This window comes from Oncorhynchus gorbuscha, unplaced genomic scaffold, assembly GCF_021184085.1.
Source record: "Oncorhynchus gorbuscha isolate QuinsamMale2020 ecotype Even-year unplaced genomic scaffold, OgorEven_v1.0 Un_scaffold_7821, whole genome shotgun sequence".
Lineage (NCBI taxonomy): Eukaryota > Metazoa > Chordata > Actinopteri > Salmoniformes > Salmonidae > Oncorhynchus > Oncorhynchus gorbuscha.
This window is the reverse complement of record NW_025751128.1, coordinates 1-14,261: the sequence shown is the minus strand read 5'-3', so window position 1 is coordinate 14,261 and position 14,261 is coordinate 1. Positions and strand designations below refer to the sequence as shown.

The 14,261-nt window shown below is 46.6% G+C and overlaps 1 protein-coding gene across 1 annotated transcript; it reads right to left on the bottom strand.

The window, feature by feature from the left end:
* Positions 1 to 1,432: 1,432 nt before the first annotated feature.
* On the bottom strand, positions 1,433 to 12,962 carry LOC124029826 (D-threo-3-hydroxyaspartate dehydratase-like; the record flags this gene model as incomplete). The annotated part of the gene is made up of 6 exons (XM_046341405.1): positions 12,791 to 12,962; positions 12,507 to 12,636; positions 9,346 to 9,496; positions 1,904 to 2,084; positions 1,691 to 1,809; positions 1,433 to 1,608 (listed from the first exon to the last, which is right to left on the bottom strand). Coding segments are annotated over exons 1-6 (903 nt in total), but the record flags the coding sequence as incomplete, so codon positions are not given.
* Between the last annotated feature and the right edge of the window lie 1,299 nt (positions 12,963 to 14,261).

Here is a 14,261-nt window from a genome sequence, read left to right as displayed (position 1 = left end):
ACAGTAGTATAATAGTAATAACAGTACTATGACAGTATAATAGTAATAACAGTAGTATGACAGTAACAACAGTACTATGACAGTAGTATAATAGTAATAACAGTAGTATAATAGTAATAACAGTAGTGTAATAGTAACAACAGTACTATGACAGTAGTATAATAGTAATAACAGTAGTATGACAGTAGTATACTAGTAATAACAGTACTATGACAGTAGTATAATAGTAATAACAGTACTATGACAGTATAATAGTAATAACAGTAGTATGACAGTAGTATAATAGTAACAACAGTAGTATGACAGTAGTATAATAGTAACAACAGTACTATGACAGTAGTATAATAGTAATAACAGTAGTATAATAGTAACAGTACTATGACAGTAGTATAATAGTAATAACAGTAGTGTAATAGTAACAACAGTACTATGACAGTAGTATAATAGTAATAACAGTAGTATGACAGTAGTATAATAGTAATAACAGTAGTATAATAGCAACAACAGTACTATGACAGTAGTATAATAGTAATAACAGTAGTATAATAGCAACAACAGTACTATGACAGTAGTATAATAGTAATAACAGTAGTATGACAGTAGTATAGTAGTATAATAGTAACAACAGTACTATGACAGTAGTATAATAGTAATAACAGTAGTATGACAGTAATATAATAGTAATAACAGTAGTATAATAGTAACAACAGTACTATGACAGGAGTATAATAGTAATAACAGTAGTATAATAGCAACAACAGTACTATGACAGTAGTATAATAGTAATAACAGTAGTATAATAGCAACAACAGTACTATGACAGTAGTATAATAGTAATAACAGTACTATGACAGTAGTATAGTAGTATAATAGTAACAACAGTACTATGACAGTAGTATAATAGTAATAACAGTAGTATGACAGTAGTATAATAGTAATAACAGTAGTATAATAGTAACAGTACTATGACAGTAGTATTACATTTACATTTAAGTCATTTAGCAGACGCTCTTATCCAGAGCGACTTACAAATTGGTGCATTCACCTTATGACATCCAGTGGAACAGCCACTTTACAATAGTGCATCTAAATATTTTAAGGGGGGAGGGGGTGAGAAGGATTACTTTATCCTATCCTAAGTATTCCTTAAAGAGGTGGGGTTTCAGGTGTCTCCGGAAGGTGGTGATTGACTCCGCTGTCCTGGCGTCGTGAGGGAGTTTGTTCCACCATTGGGGAGCCAGAGCAGCGAACAGTTTTGACTGGGTATAATAGTATAGTATAATAGTAATAACAGTACTATGACAGTAGTATAATAGTAATAACAGTACTATGACAGTAGTATAATAGTAATAACAGTACTATGACAGTAGTATCATAGTAATAACAGTACTATGACAGTAGTATCATAGTATAATAGTAATAACAGTACTATGACAGTAGTATAATAGTAATAACGACAGTATTTAATACAGCTTCTGTACCTGAGAGCAGACCAGCCACAGTCGAGGAGCAGCTGGTTTCTGTGAGGAGAGTGACCTATAACCCTGCTCAGAACCCTGACAGCCACGTCCTCCAGACCGCACGAACCAATCACAGACTGCTGCACGTCTACAGAAAGCACAGCAGCCAATCAGAAAACAACACTGCTTTCTACTACAATATATCTGTTGAGGTCACACACCACACTGACCGAAGAAGACGTAGTTCCCAGGATGCACCTCGTTGAGCTTGGCCATGTCACTGATTGGCTGGCTGCAGGAGGGGGTGGAGCCTATACTGGATTTACAGCTGATTCCCACATCCTTCAGTCTGGAGAGAGAAAGAGACTTGTGTGTCTTTGTGTGTGTGTGTGTGTGTGTGTGTGTGTGTGTGTCTTTGTGTATGTGTGTGTGTGTGTTCTTACTTCTCCATGAACTGCAGTACGAGGGTGGTTGTTTCATGGGCAACAGCATGTATTTGCTCTGCCCCTCTGCAGCCATAGGTGTTCCCACAGTGGGCGTATACCCCCGTCAGCTCCACCCCCTCTGACTCAGAGATGGCCTGGGCCAATCTCAGTGCCTCTGGCTCCGAGTGCAGAACACCCGCTACAAAACAGAACCCCGGTGTGTTCAGTTCAATGTTTGCTACGTCGCGTGCAGCCCACCATAGGGTAACTGTCCTCTGGGCCACTATAATCCCACTATAGGGTAACTGTCCTCTGGGCCACTATAATCCCATTATAGGGTAACTGTCCTCTGGGCCACTATAATCCCACTATAGGGTAACTGTCCTCTGGGCCACTATAATCCCACTACAGGTTAACTGTCCTCTGGGCTACTATAATCCCACTATAGGGTAACTGTCCTCTGGGCCACTATAATCCCACTATAGGGTAACTGTCCTCTGGGCCACTATAATCCCATTATAGGGTAACTGTCCTCTGGGCCACTATAATCCCACTATAGGGTAACTGTCCTCTGGGCCACTATAATCCCACTACAGGTTAACTGTCCTCTGGGCTACTATAATCCCACTATAGGGTAACTGTCCTCTGGGCCACTATAATCCCACTATAGGGTAACTGTCCTCTGGGCCACTATAATCCCACTATAGGGTAACTGTCCTCTGGGCCACTATAATCCCACTATATGGTAACTGTCCTCTGGGCCACTCTAATCCCACCATATGGTAACTGTCCTCTGGGCCACTATAATCCAACTATAGGGTAACTGTCCTCTGGGCCACTATAATCCCACTATATGGTAACTGTCCTCTGGGCCACTATAATCCCACTATAGGGTAACTGTCCTCTGGGCCACTATAATCCCACTATAGGGTAACTGTCCTCTGGGCCACTATAATCCCACTATAGGGTAACTGTCCTCTGGGCCACTATAATCCCACCATATGGTAACTGTCCTCTGGGCCACTATAATCCAACCATATGGTAACTATTGACGAATACGCTGATTCGGTGTGCGAGTTCATTAGAACGTGCGTCGAAGATGTCGTTCCCATAGCAACGATAAAAACATTCCCTAACCAGAAACCGTGGATTGATGGCAGCATTCGCGTGAAACTGAAAGCGCGAACCACTGCTTTTATTCAGGGCAAGGTGTCTGGCAACATGACTGAATACAAACAGTGCAGCTATTCCCTCCGTAAGGCTATCAAACAAGCTAAGCGTCAGTACAGAGACAAAGTGGAATCTCAATTCAATGGCTCAGACACAAGAGGCATGTGGCAGGGTCTACAGTCAATCACGGACTACAAGATGAAATCCAGCCCAGTCACGGACCAGGATGTCTTGCTCCCAGGCAGACTAAATAACTTTTTTGCCCGCTTTGAGGACAATACAGTGCCACTGACACGGCCTGCAACGGAAACATGCAGTCTCTCCTTCACTGCAGCCGAGGTGATTAAGACATTTAAACGTGTTAACCCTCGCAAGGCTGCAGGCCCAGACGGCATCCCCAGCCGCGCCCTCCGAGCATGCGCAGACCAGCTGGCCGGTGTGTTTACGGACATATTCAATCAATCCCTATACCAGTCTGCTGTTCCCACATGCTTCAAGAGGGCCACCATTGTTCCTGTTCCCAAGAAAGCTAAGGTAACTGAGCTAAACGACTACCGCCCGTAGCACTCACTTCCGTCATCATGAAGTGCTTTGAGAGACTAGTCAAGGACCATATCACCTCCACCCTACCTGACACCCTAGACCCACTCCAATTTGCTTACCGCCCAAATAGGTCCACAGACGATGCAATCTCAACCACACTGCACACTGCCCTAACCCACCTGGACAAGAGGAATACCTATGTGAGAATGCTGTTCATCGACTACAGCTCGGCATTCAACACCATAGTACCCTCCAAGCTCGTCATCAAGCTCGAGACCCTGGGTCTCGACCCCGCCCTGTGCAACTGGGTACTGGACTTCCTGACGGGCCGCCCCCAGGTGGTGAGGGTAGGCAACAACATCTCCTCCCCGCTGATCCTCAACACGGGGCCCCACAAGGGTGCGTTCTGAGCCCTCTCCTGTACTCCCTGTTCACCCACGACTGCGTGGCCACGCACGCCTCCAACTCAATCATCAAGTTTGCGGACGACACAACAGTGGTAGGCTTGATTACCAACAACGACGAGACGGCCTACAGGGAGGAGGTGAGGGCCCTTGGAGTGTGGTGTCAGGAAAATAACCTCACACTCAACGTCAACAAAACTAAGGAGATGATTGTGGACTTCAGGAAACAGCAGAGGGAACACCCCCTATCCACATCGATGGAACAGTAGTGGAGAGGGTAGCTAGTTTTAAGTTCCTCGGCATACACATCACAGACAAACTGAATTGGTCCACTCACACTGACAGCGTCGTGAAGAAGCGCAGCAGCGCCTATTCAACCTCAGGAGGCTGAAGAAATTCGGCTTGTCACCAAAAGCACTCACAAACTTCTACAGATGCACAATCGAGAGCATCCTGGCGGGCTGTATCACCGCCTGGTACGGCAACTGCTCCGCCCTCAACCGTAAGGCTCTCCAGAGGGTAGTGAGGACTGCACAACGCATCACCGGGGGCAAACTACCTGCCCTCCAGGACACCTACACCACCCGTTGTTACAGGAAGGCCATAAAGATCATCAAGGACATCAACCACCCGAACCACTGCCTGTTCACCCCGCTATCATCCAGAAGGCGAGGTCAGTACAGGTGCATCAAAGCTGGGACCGAGAGACTGAAAAACAGCTTCTATCTCAAGGCCATCAGACTGTTAAATAGCCACCACTAACATTGAGTGGCTGCTGCCAACACACTGTCATTGACACTGACCCAACTCCAGCCATTTTAATAATGGGAATTGATGGGAAATGATGTAAATATATCACTAGCCACTTTAAACAATGCTACCTTATATGATGTTACTTACCCTACATTATTCATCTCATATACATATGTATATACTGTACTCTACAACATCGACTGCATCCTTATGTAACACATGTATCACTAGCCACTTTAACTATGCCACTTTGTTTACTTTGTCTACATACTCATCTCATATGTATATACTGTACTCGATACCATCTACTGTATGCTGCTCTGTACCATCACTCATTCATATATCCTTATGTACATGTTCCTTATCCCCTTACACTGTGTATAAGACAGTAGTTTTGGAATTGTTAGTTAGATTACTTGTTGGTTATCACTGCATTGTCGGAACTAGAAGCACAAGCATTTCGCTACACTCGCATTAACATCTGCTAACCATGTGTATGTGACAAATAAAATTTGATTTGATTTGATTTGATTTGATTTGAACTGTCCTCTGGGCCACTATAATCCCACTATAGGGTAACTGTCCTCTGGGCCACTATAATCCCACCATATGGTAACTGTCCTCTGGGCCACTATAATCCCACCATATGGTAACTGTCCTCTGGGCTACTATAATCCCACTATAGGGTAACTGTCCTCTGGGCTACTATAATCCCACCATATGGTAACTGTCCTCTGGGCTACTATAATCCCACTATAGGGTAACTGTCCTCTGGGCCACTATAATCCCACTATAGGGTAACTGTCCTCTGGGCCACTATAATCCCACTATAGGGTAACTTTCCTCTGGGTCACTATAATCCCACTATAGGGTAACTGTCCTCTGGGCTACTATAATCCCACTATAGGGTAACTGTCCTCTGGGCCACTATAATCCCACTATAGGGTAACTGTCCTCTGGGCCACTATAATGCAACCATATGGTAACTGTCCTCTGGGCCACTATAATCCCACTATAGGGTAACTGTCCTCTGGGCTACTATAGTCCAACCATATGGTAACTGTCCTGGGCTACTATAATCCAACCATATGGTAACTGTCCTCTGGGCTACTATAATCCAACCATATGGTAACTGTCCTCTGGGTCACTATAATCCCACTATAGGGTAATTGTCCTCTGGGCCACTATAATCCCACCATAGGGTAACTGTCCTCTGGGCCACTATAATCCCACCATAGGGTAACTGTCCTCTGGGCCACTATAATCCCACTATAGGGTAACTGTCCTCTGGGCCACTATAATCCCATTATAGGGTAACTGTCCTCTGGGCCACTATAATCCCACTATATGGTAACTGTCCTCTGGGCCACTATAATCCCACTATAGGGTAACTGTCCTCTGGGCCACTATAATCCCACTATAGGGTAACTGTCCTCTGGGCCACTATAATCCCACCATATGGTAACTGTCCTCTGGGCCACTATAATCCCACCATATGGTAACTGTCCTCTGGGCCACTATAATCCAACTATAGGGTAACTGTCCTCTGGGCCACTATAATCCCACTATATGGTAACTGTCCTCTGGGCCACTATAATCCCACTATAGGGTAACTGTCCTCTGGGCCACTATAATCCCACCATATGGTAACTGTCCTCTGGGCCACTATAATCCCACTATAGGGTAACTGTCCTCTGGGCCACTATAATCCCACTATAGGGTAACTGTCCTCTGGGCCACTATAATCCCACCATATGGTAACTGTCCTCTGGGCCACTATAATCCAACCATATGGTAACTGTCCTCTGGGCCACTATAATCCCACTATAGGGTAACTGTCCTCTGGACCACTATAATCCCACCATATGGTAACTGTCCTCTGGGCCACTATAATCCCACCATATGGTAACTGTCCTCTGGGCTACTATAATCCCACTATAGGGTAACTGTCCTCTGGGCTACTATAATCCCACCATATGGTAACTGTCCTCTGGGCTACTATAATCCCACTATAGGGTAACTGTCCTCTGGGCCACTATAATCCCACTATAGGGTAACTGTCCTCTGGGCCACTATAATCCCACTATAGGGTAACTGTCCTCTGGGCCACTATAATCCCACTATAGGGTAACTTTCCTCTGGGTAACTTTCCTCTGGGTCACTATAATCCCACTATAGGGTAACTGTCCTCTGGGCTACTATAATCCCACTATAGGGTAACTGTCCTCTGGGCCACTATAATCCCACTATAGGGTAACTGTCCTCTGGGCCACTATAATGCAACCATATGGTAACTGTCCTCTGGGCCACTATAATCCCACTATAGGGTAACTGTCCTCTGGGCTACTATAGTCCAACCATATGGTAACTGTCCTGGGCTACTATAATCCAACCATATGGTAACTGTCCTCTGGGCTACTATAATCCAACCATATGGTAACTGTCCTCTGGGTCACTATAATCCCACTATAGGGTAATTGTCCTCTGGGCAACTATAATCCAACCATATGGTAACTGTCCTCTGGGGTACTATAATCCCACCATATGGTAACTGTCCTCTGGGCTACTATAATCCAGCCATATGGTAACTGTCCTCTGGGCTACTATAATCCAGCCATATGGTAACTGTCCTCTGGGCCACTATAATCCAACCATATGGTAACTGTCCTCTGGGTCACTATAATCCAACCATACGGTAACTGTCCTCTGGGCCACTATAATCCAACCATACGTTAACTGTCCTTTGGGCCACTATAATCCAACCATATGGTAACTGTCCTCTGGGTCACTATAATCCAACCATATGGTAACTGTCCTCTGGGCCACTATAATCCAACCATATGGTAACTGTCCTCTGGGCCACTATAATCCAACCATATGGTAACTGTCCTCTGGGTCACTATAATCCAACCATATGGTAACTGTCCTCTGGGCCACTATAATCCCACCATATGACCATATGGTAACTGTCCTCTGGGCTACTATAATCCCACCATATGGTAACTGTCCTCTGGGCCACTATAATCCCACCATATGGTAACTGTCCTCTGGGCCACTATAATCCCACCATATGGTAACTGTCCTCTGGGCCACTATAATCCCACCATATGGTAACTGTCCTCTGGGCCACTATAATCCCACCATATGACCATATGGTAACTGTCCTCTGGGCCACTATAATCCCACCATATGGTAACTGTCCTCTGGGCCACTATAATCCAACCATATGGTAACTGTCCTCTGGGCCACTATAATCCAACCATATGGTAACTGTCCTCTGGGTCACTATAATCCAACCATATGGTAACTGTCCTCTGGGCCACTATAATCCCACCATATGACCATATGGTAACTGTCCTCTGGGCTACTATAATCCCACCATATGGTAACTGTCCTCTGGGCCACTATAATCCCACCATATGGTAACTGTCCTCTGGGCCACTATAATCCCACCATATGGTAACTGTCCTCTGGGCCACTATAATCCCACCATATGGTAACTGTCCTCTGGGCTACTATAATCCCACCATATGGTAACTGTCCTCTGGGCTACTATAATCCCACCATATGGTAACTGTCCTCTGGGCCACTATAATCCAACCATATGGTAACTGTCCTCTGGGCCACTATAATCCCACCATATGGTAACTGTCCTCTGGGTCACTATAATCCCACCATATGACCATATGGTAACTGTCCTCTGGGCTACTATAATCCCACCATATGGTAACTGTCCTCTGGGCCACTATAATCCCACCATATGGTAACTGTCCTCTGGGCCTCCCGAGTGGTGCAGTGGTCTAAGACACTGCATCACAATGTTAGCTGTGCCACTATGCCACTAGAGATTCTGGGTTCGAGTCCAGGCTCTGTCGCGACCGGGAGACCCATGGGGCGGTGCACAATTGGCCCAGCATTGTCCGCGTCAGGGGAGGGTTTGGCCGGCAGGGATGTCCTTGTCCCATCGCACACTAATTCAAATGAAAGTTTATTTGGCACGTGCGCCGAATACAACAGGTGAAATGGATACCATGAAATTGCGGAGAAAACAGGTATGAAATAGATATATATTTTTTAATAAAAATAACAAAAGTAAAAACTGTCCTCCATAATCACAAAGTTCTTGAACTGGTGGTTCAGTACGGTACTGTTTTGTTGTACTGAACACAAGCCAGAGCCACGTTCAGTGGCCAATAGTTGTTGAACGTTGCGTATAGAAATCCCATGAATGGAGCTGATTGCTTATTCACCATGTCAGAGAGGCATATTTGTTTTACGTAGCGTATTCCTATCTGAACATTTCAAAATGCTGCATCCTACTGAACTGGGTCAAGTACATGAGTCAAATTCTCCCAATACTTTGAGGTGCACTTGATTTCAAACCAATGGAATAGTAAACACCAAGCCAAGTGCACCTCACATACTTCAAGTATCTGACTTTCAAAATCAAATCAAACTTTATTTATATAGTATATTTCAAACATGAACATATTTGACATACTTTTGGCCCAGGTCTGAAGGAACAGAACAGCAAAGCATTCTAGAACACCATAATAGCATTCTAGAACATTCTAGAACCCCCTCTCTCACCTCTTCCGTTGTCACAGTCCAGTTTGAGCCAGACGTGCCACACCCGCCCGTCTGTCAGTGGTCTCTTCCTCAGCTGCTCCAGAGCATCTCTGTGGTCCAACAACACCTGGAACAGAGACAGACGCTCTGCCAGCACCGCACAGCGCTCAACCTTACACACACACACACACACACACACACACACACACACACACACACACACACACACACACACACACACACACACCTCATTTTATTTGTCATACACATGTTTAGCAGATGTTATTGAACAGTTAGTTTGTGAGGTAGAGGCATCTAGCTGTACAGTTAGTGTGCAGGCAGTGTGGTAGAGGCAACTAGCTGTACAGTTAGTGTGCAGGCAGTGAGGTAGAGGCATCTAGCTGTACAGTTAGTGAGGTAGAGGCATCTAGCTGTACAGTTAGTGAGGTAGAGGCATCTAGCTGAACAGTTAGTGAGGTGGAGGCATCTAGCTGAACAGTTAGTGAGGTGGAGGCATCTAGCTTTACAGTTAGTGAGGTGGAGGCATCTAGCTTTACAGTTAGTGAGGTGGAGGCATCTAGCTTTACAGTTAGTGAGGTGGAGGCATCTAGCTTTACAGTTAGTGAGGTGGAGGCATCTAGCTTTACAGTTAGTGAGGTGGAGGCATCTAGCTTTACAGTTAGTGAGGTGGAGGCATCTAGCTTTACAGTTAGTGAGGTGGAGGCATCTAGCTGTACAGTTAGTGAGGTGGAGGCATCTAGCTGTACAGTTAGTGAGGTGGAGGCATCTAGCTGTACAGTTAGTGTGCAGGCAGTGAGGTAGTGGCATCTAGCTGTACAGTTAGTTAGTGAGGTAGAGGCATCTAGCTGTACAGTTAGTGTGCAGGCAGTGAGGTAGAGGCATCTAGCTGTACAGTTAGTGAGGTAGAGGCATCTAGCTGTACAGTTAGTGTGCAGTCAGTGAGGTAGAGGCATCTATCTGTACAGTTAGTGAGGTAGAGGCATCTAGCTGTACAGTTAGTGTGCAGGCAGTGAGGTAGAGGCATCTAGCTGTACAGTTAGTTAGTGAGGTAGAGGCATCTAGCTGTACAGTTAGTTAGTGAGGTAGAGGCATCTAGCTGTACAGTTAGTGAGGTAGAGGCATCTAGCTGTACAGTTAGTGAGGTAGAGGCATCTAGCTGTACAGTTAGTGAGGTAGAGGCATCTAGCTGTACAGTTAGTTAGTGAGGTAGAGGCATCTAGCTGTACAGTTAGTTAGTGAGGTAGAGGCATCTAGCTGTACAGTTAGTTAGTGAGGTAGAGGCATCTAGCTGTACAGTTAGTTAGTGAGGTAGAGGCATCTAGCTGTACAGTTAGTTAGTGAGGTAGAGGCAAAACGCTGGTCGCCGTTGGCCGTAAGTAACGTAACAACTTTTAATGCATTTCTCAGCAAAGGGTAGGTTTATAAAGGTCTGTAAACAGCATTTACCCTCCACTATGGAAGTTAGGGTGTAGGGTGTAGTGTGGAGGGGTTAGGGTGTAGTGTGCAGGGGTTAGGGTGTAGTGTGCAGGGGTTAGGGTGTAGTGTGCAGGGGTTAGGGTGTAGTGTGCAGGGGTTAGGGTGTAGTGTGGAGGGGTTAGGGTGTAGTGTGGAGGGGTTAGGGTGTAGTGTGGAGGGGTTAGGGTGTAGTGTGGAGGGGTTAGGGTGTAGTGTGGAGGGTGTAGTGTGGAGGGTGTAGTGTGGAGGGTGTAGTGTGGAGGGTGTAGTGTGGAGGGTGTAGTGTGGAGGGGTTAGGGTGTAGTGTGGAGGATTTAGGGTGTAGTGTGGAGGGTGTAGTGTGGAGGGGTTAGGGTGTAGTGTGGAGGGGTGTAGTGTGGAGGGGTTGGGGTGTAGTGTGGAGGGGTTGGGGTGTAGTGTGGAGGGGTTAGGGTGTAGTGTGGAGGGTGTAGTGTGGAGGGGTTAGGGTGTAGTGTGGAGGGTGTAGTGTGGAGGGGTTAGGGTGTAGTGTGGAGGGTTAGGGTGTAGTGTGGAGGGGTTAGGGTGTAGTGTGGAGGGGGTTAGGGTGTAGTGTGGAGGGGTTAGGGTGTAGTGTGGAGGGGTTAGGGTGTAGTGTGGAGGGGTTAGGGTGTAGTGTGGAGGGGTTAGGGTGTAGTGTGGAGGGGTTAGCGTGTAGTGTGGAGGGGTTAGCGTGTAGTGTGGAGGGGTTAGCGTGTAGTGTGGAGGGGTTAGCGTGTAGTGTGGAGGGTTAGCGTGTAGTGTGGAGGGGTTAGCGTGTAGTGTGGAGGGGTTAGCGTGTAGTGTGGAGGGGTTAGCGTGTAGTGTGGAGGGGTTAGGGTGTAGTGTTTAGGGTGTAGTGTGGAGGGGTTAGGGTGTAGTGTGGAGGGGTTAGCGTGTAGTGTGGAGGGGTTAGCGTGTAGTGTGGAGGGGTTAGCGTGTAGTGTGGAGGGGTTAGCGTGTAGTGTTTAGGGTGTAGTGTGGAGGGGTTAGGGTGTAGTGTTTAGGGTGTAGTGTGGAGGGTTTAGGGTGTAGTGTGGAGGGGTTAGGGTGTAGTGTGGCGGGGTTAGCGTGTAGCGTTTAGGGTGTAGTGTGGAGGGGTTAGGGTGTAGTGTTTAGGGTGTAGTGTGGAGGGGTTAGGGTGTAGTGTGGAGGGGTTAGGGTGTAGTGTGGAGGGGTTAGGGTGTAGTGTGGAGGGGTTAGGGTGTAGTGTGGAGGGGTTAGGGTGTAGGGGTTAGGGTGTAGGGGTTAGGGTGTAGTGTGGAGGGGTTAGGGTGTAGTGTTTAGGGTGTAGTGTGGAGGGGTTAGGGTGTAGTGTTTAGGGTGTAGTGTGGAGGGGTTAGGGTGTCGTGTTTAGGGTGTAGTGTGGAGGGGTTAGGGTGTAGTGTGGAGGGGTTAGGGTGTAGTGTGGAGGGTGTAGTGTGGAGGGGTTAGGGTGTCGTGTTTAGGGTGTAGTGTGGAGGGGTTAGGGTGTAGTGTGGAGGGGTTAGGGTGTAGTGTGGAGGGTGTAGTGTGGAGGGGTTAGGGTGTAGTGTGGAGGGGTTAGGGTGTCGTGTTTAGGGTGTAGTGTGGAGGGGTTAGGGTGTCGTGTTTAGGGTGTAGTGTGGAGGGGTTAGGGTGTAGTGTGGAGGGGTTAGGGTGTAGTGTGGAGGGGTTAGGGTGTAGTGTGGAGGGGTTAGGGTGTAGTGTGGATGGGTTAGGGTGTGTACCTTGTCAAAGGGCACAGAGTAGGCATACAGGATGTCGTCATATCCGTGGTCGGCATAGAAACCGGCTTCTGCCAGTGTTGACACGACGATACAGCTCCTAGACCCACCTGTCATTATATCACCACACTCACAACACACACACACACACAGTTCAGGTCTCTTATTGGGTTTGTATGTATGTGTGTGTGTGTGTGTGTGTGTGTGTGTGTGTGTGTGTGTGTGTGTGTGTGTGTGTGTGTGTGTGTGTGTGTGTGTGTGTGTGTGTGTGTGTGTAAATGTCTTACAGGGTCTTGTGTGTCTTCATGTGGGGTCGTAGTGTGACTCCCAGCTTTGTCCAGTGTTCTCTCATTTTCTCAGCATTCCTCTTCACTATATCAACATCCACAACCATTACAGGAGTAGACAGGGTGGTTATATGGTCCCCCTCCATCACACTACACACACACACACACACACACACACACACACACACACACACACACACACACACACACACACACACACACACACACGTCAAATCTATCTCTAACCTGTCAATGGGGCAGAGTGTCAAAGATATAGCCTGTAGCCTAAACTGAACCTGCAACTTAAATTCAGACAACATTTTGACAACCTGAACGACACTGGAACTAACAGATACAATGATAAAAGGCGACCTAACTACGTTACTGGGCCCCTTTACTCTTGGAGGACTTATTCACATATTACTGCATAATAACACGCTGTTGCCCAGGCAGCTGCTAGATCTGCTGCTAGATCTGCTGCTAGATCTACTGCTAGATCTGCTGCTAGATCTGCTGCTCGATCTGCTAGATCTGCTGCTAGATCTGCTGCTAGATCTGCTGCTAGATCTGCTGCTAGATCTGCTGCTAGATCTGCTGCTAGATCTGCTAGATCTGCTGCTAGATCTGCTGCTAGATCTGCTCGATCTGCTGCTCGATCTGCTGCTAGATCTGCTGCTAGATCTGCTGCTAGATCTGCTGCTAGATCTGCTGCTAGATCTGCTGCTAGATCTGCTGCTAGATCTGCTGCTAGATCTGCTAGATCTGCAGGGCTGCCAACTGTTGAAGAAAGCTTGGAGTGAGATTTGCCATTTGGATTTCATTGCCCCCCTGGCGCACCCCCTAGAAGGGGAACTGGGGGTGCTCCATCAGGAACATTTTACTCTTTTATAGATCATTTCCTGCATACTACGTATCTTGACATGGCTTAGGCCTGTGACTAGGGTGGACAATAAAACCCACAGGTCAGGTGATCCAGGGTGGACAATAAAATCCACAGGTCAGGTGATCCAGGGTGGACAATAAAATCCACAGGTCAGGTGATCCAGGGTGGACAATAAAACCCACAGGTCAGGTGATCCAGGGTGGACAATAAAACCCACAGGTCAGGTGATCCAGGGTGGACAATAAAACCCACAGGTCAGGTGATCTAGGTTTAGGTTTAGGTTTAAACATTACATGGACACACCATTTGATGACTTTGAGATCTCTTTTTTCAGGGGGGGGCATTTAAAGTATGCTAATATTTTGTAAATATATTTTTAGTTGGTTGTCACTTTGTTCAGACAGTAATGAAATGAGAGGGAGACAGGCTAATGCTATAAACAGTGGAAGGTTGGAGACAGGCTAATGCTATAAACAGTGGAAGGTTGGAGACAAGGCTAATGCTATAAACAGTGGAAGGTTGGAGACAGGCTAATGCTATAAACAGTGGAAGGTTGGAGACAGGCTAATGCTATAAACAGTGGAAGGT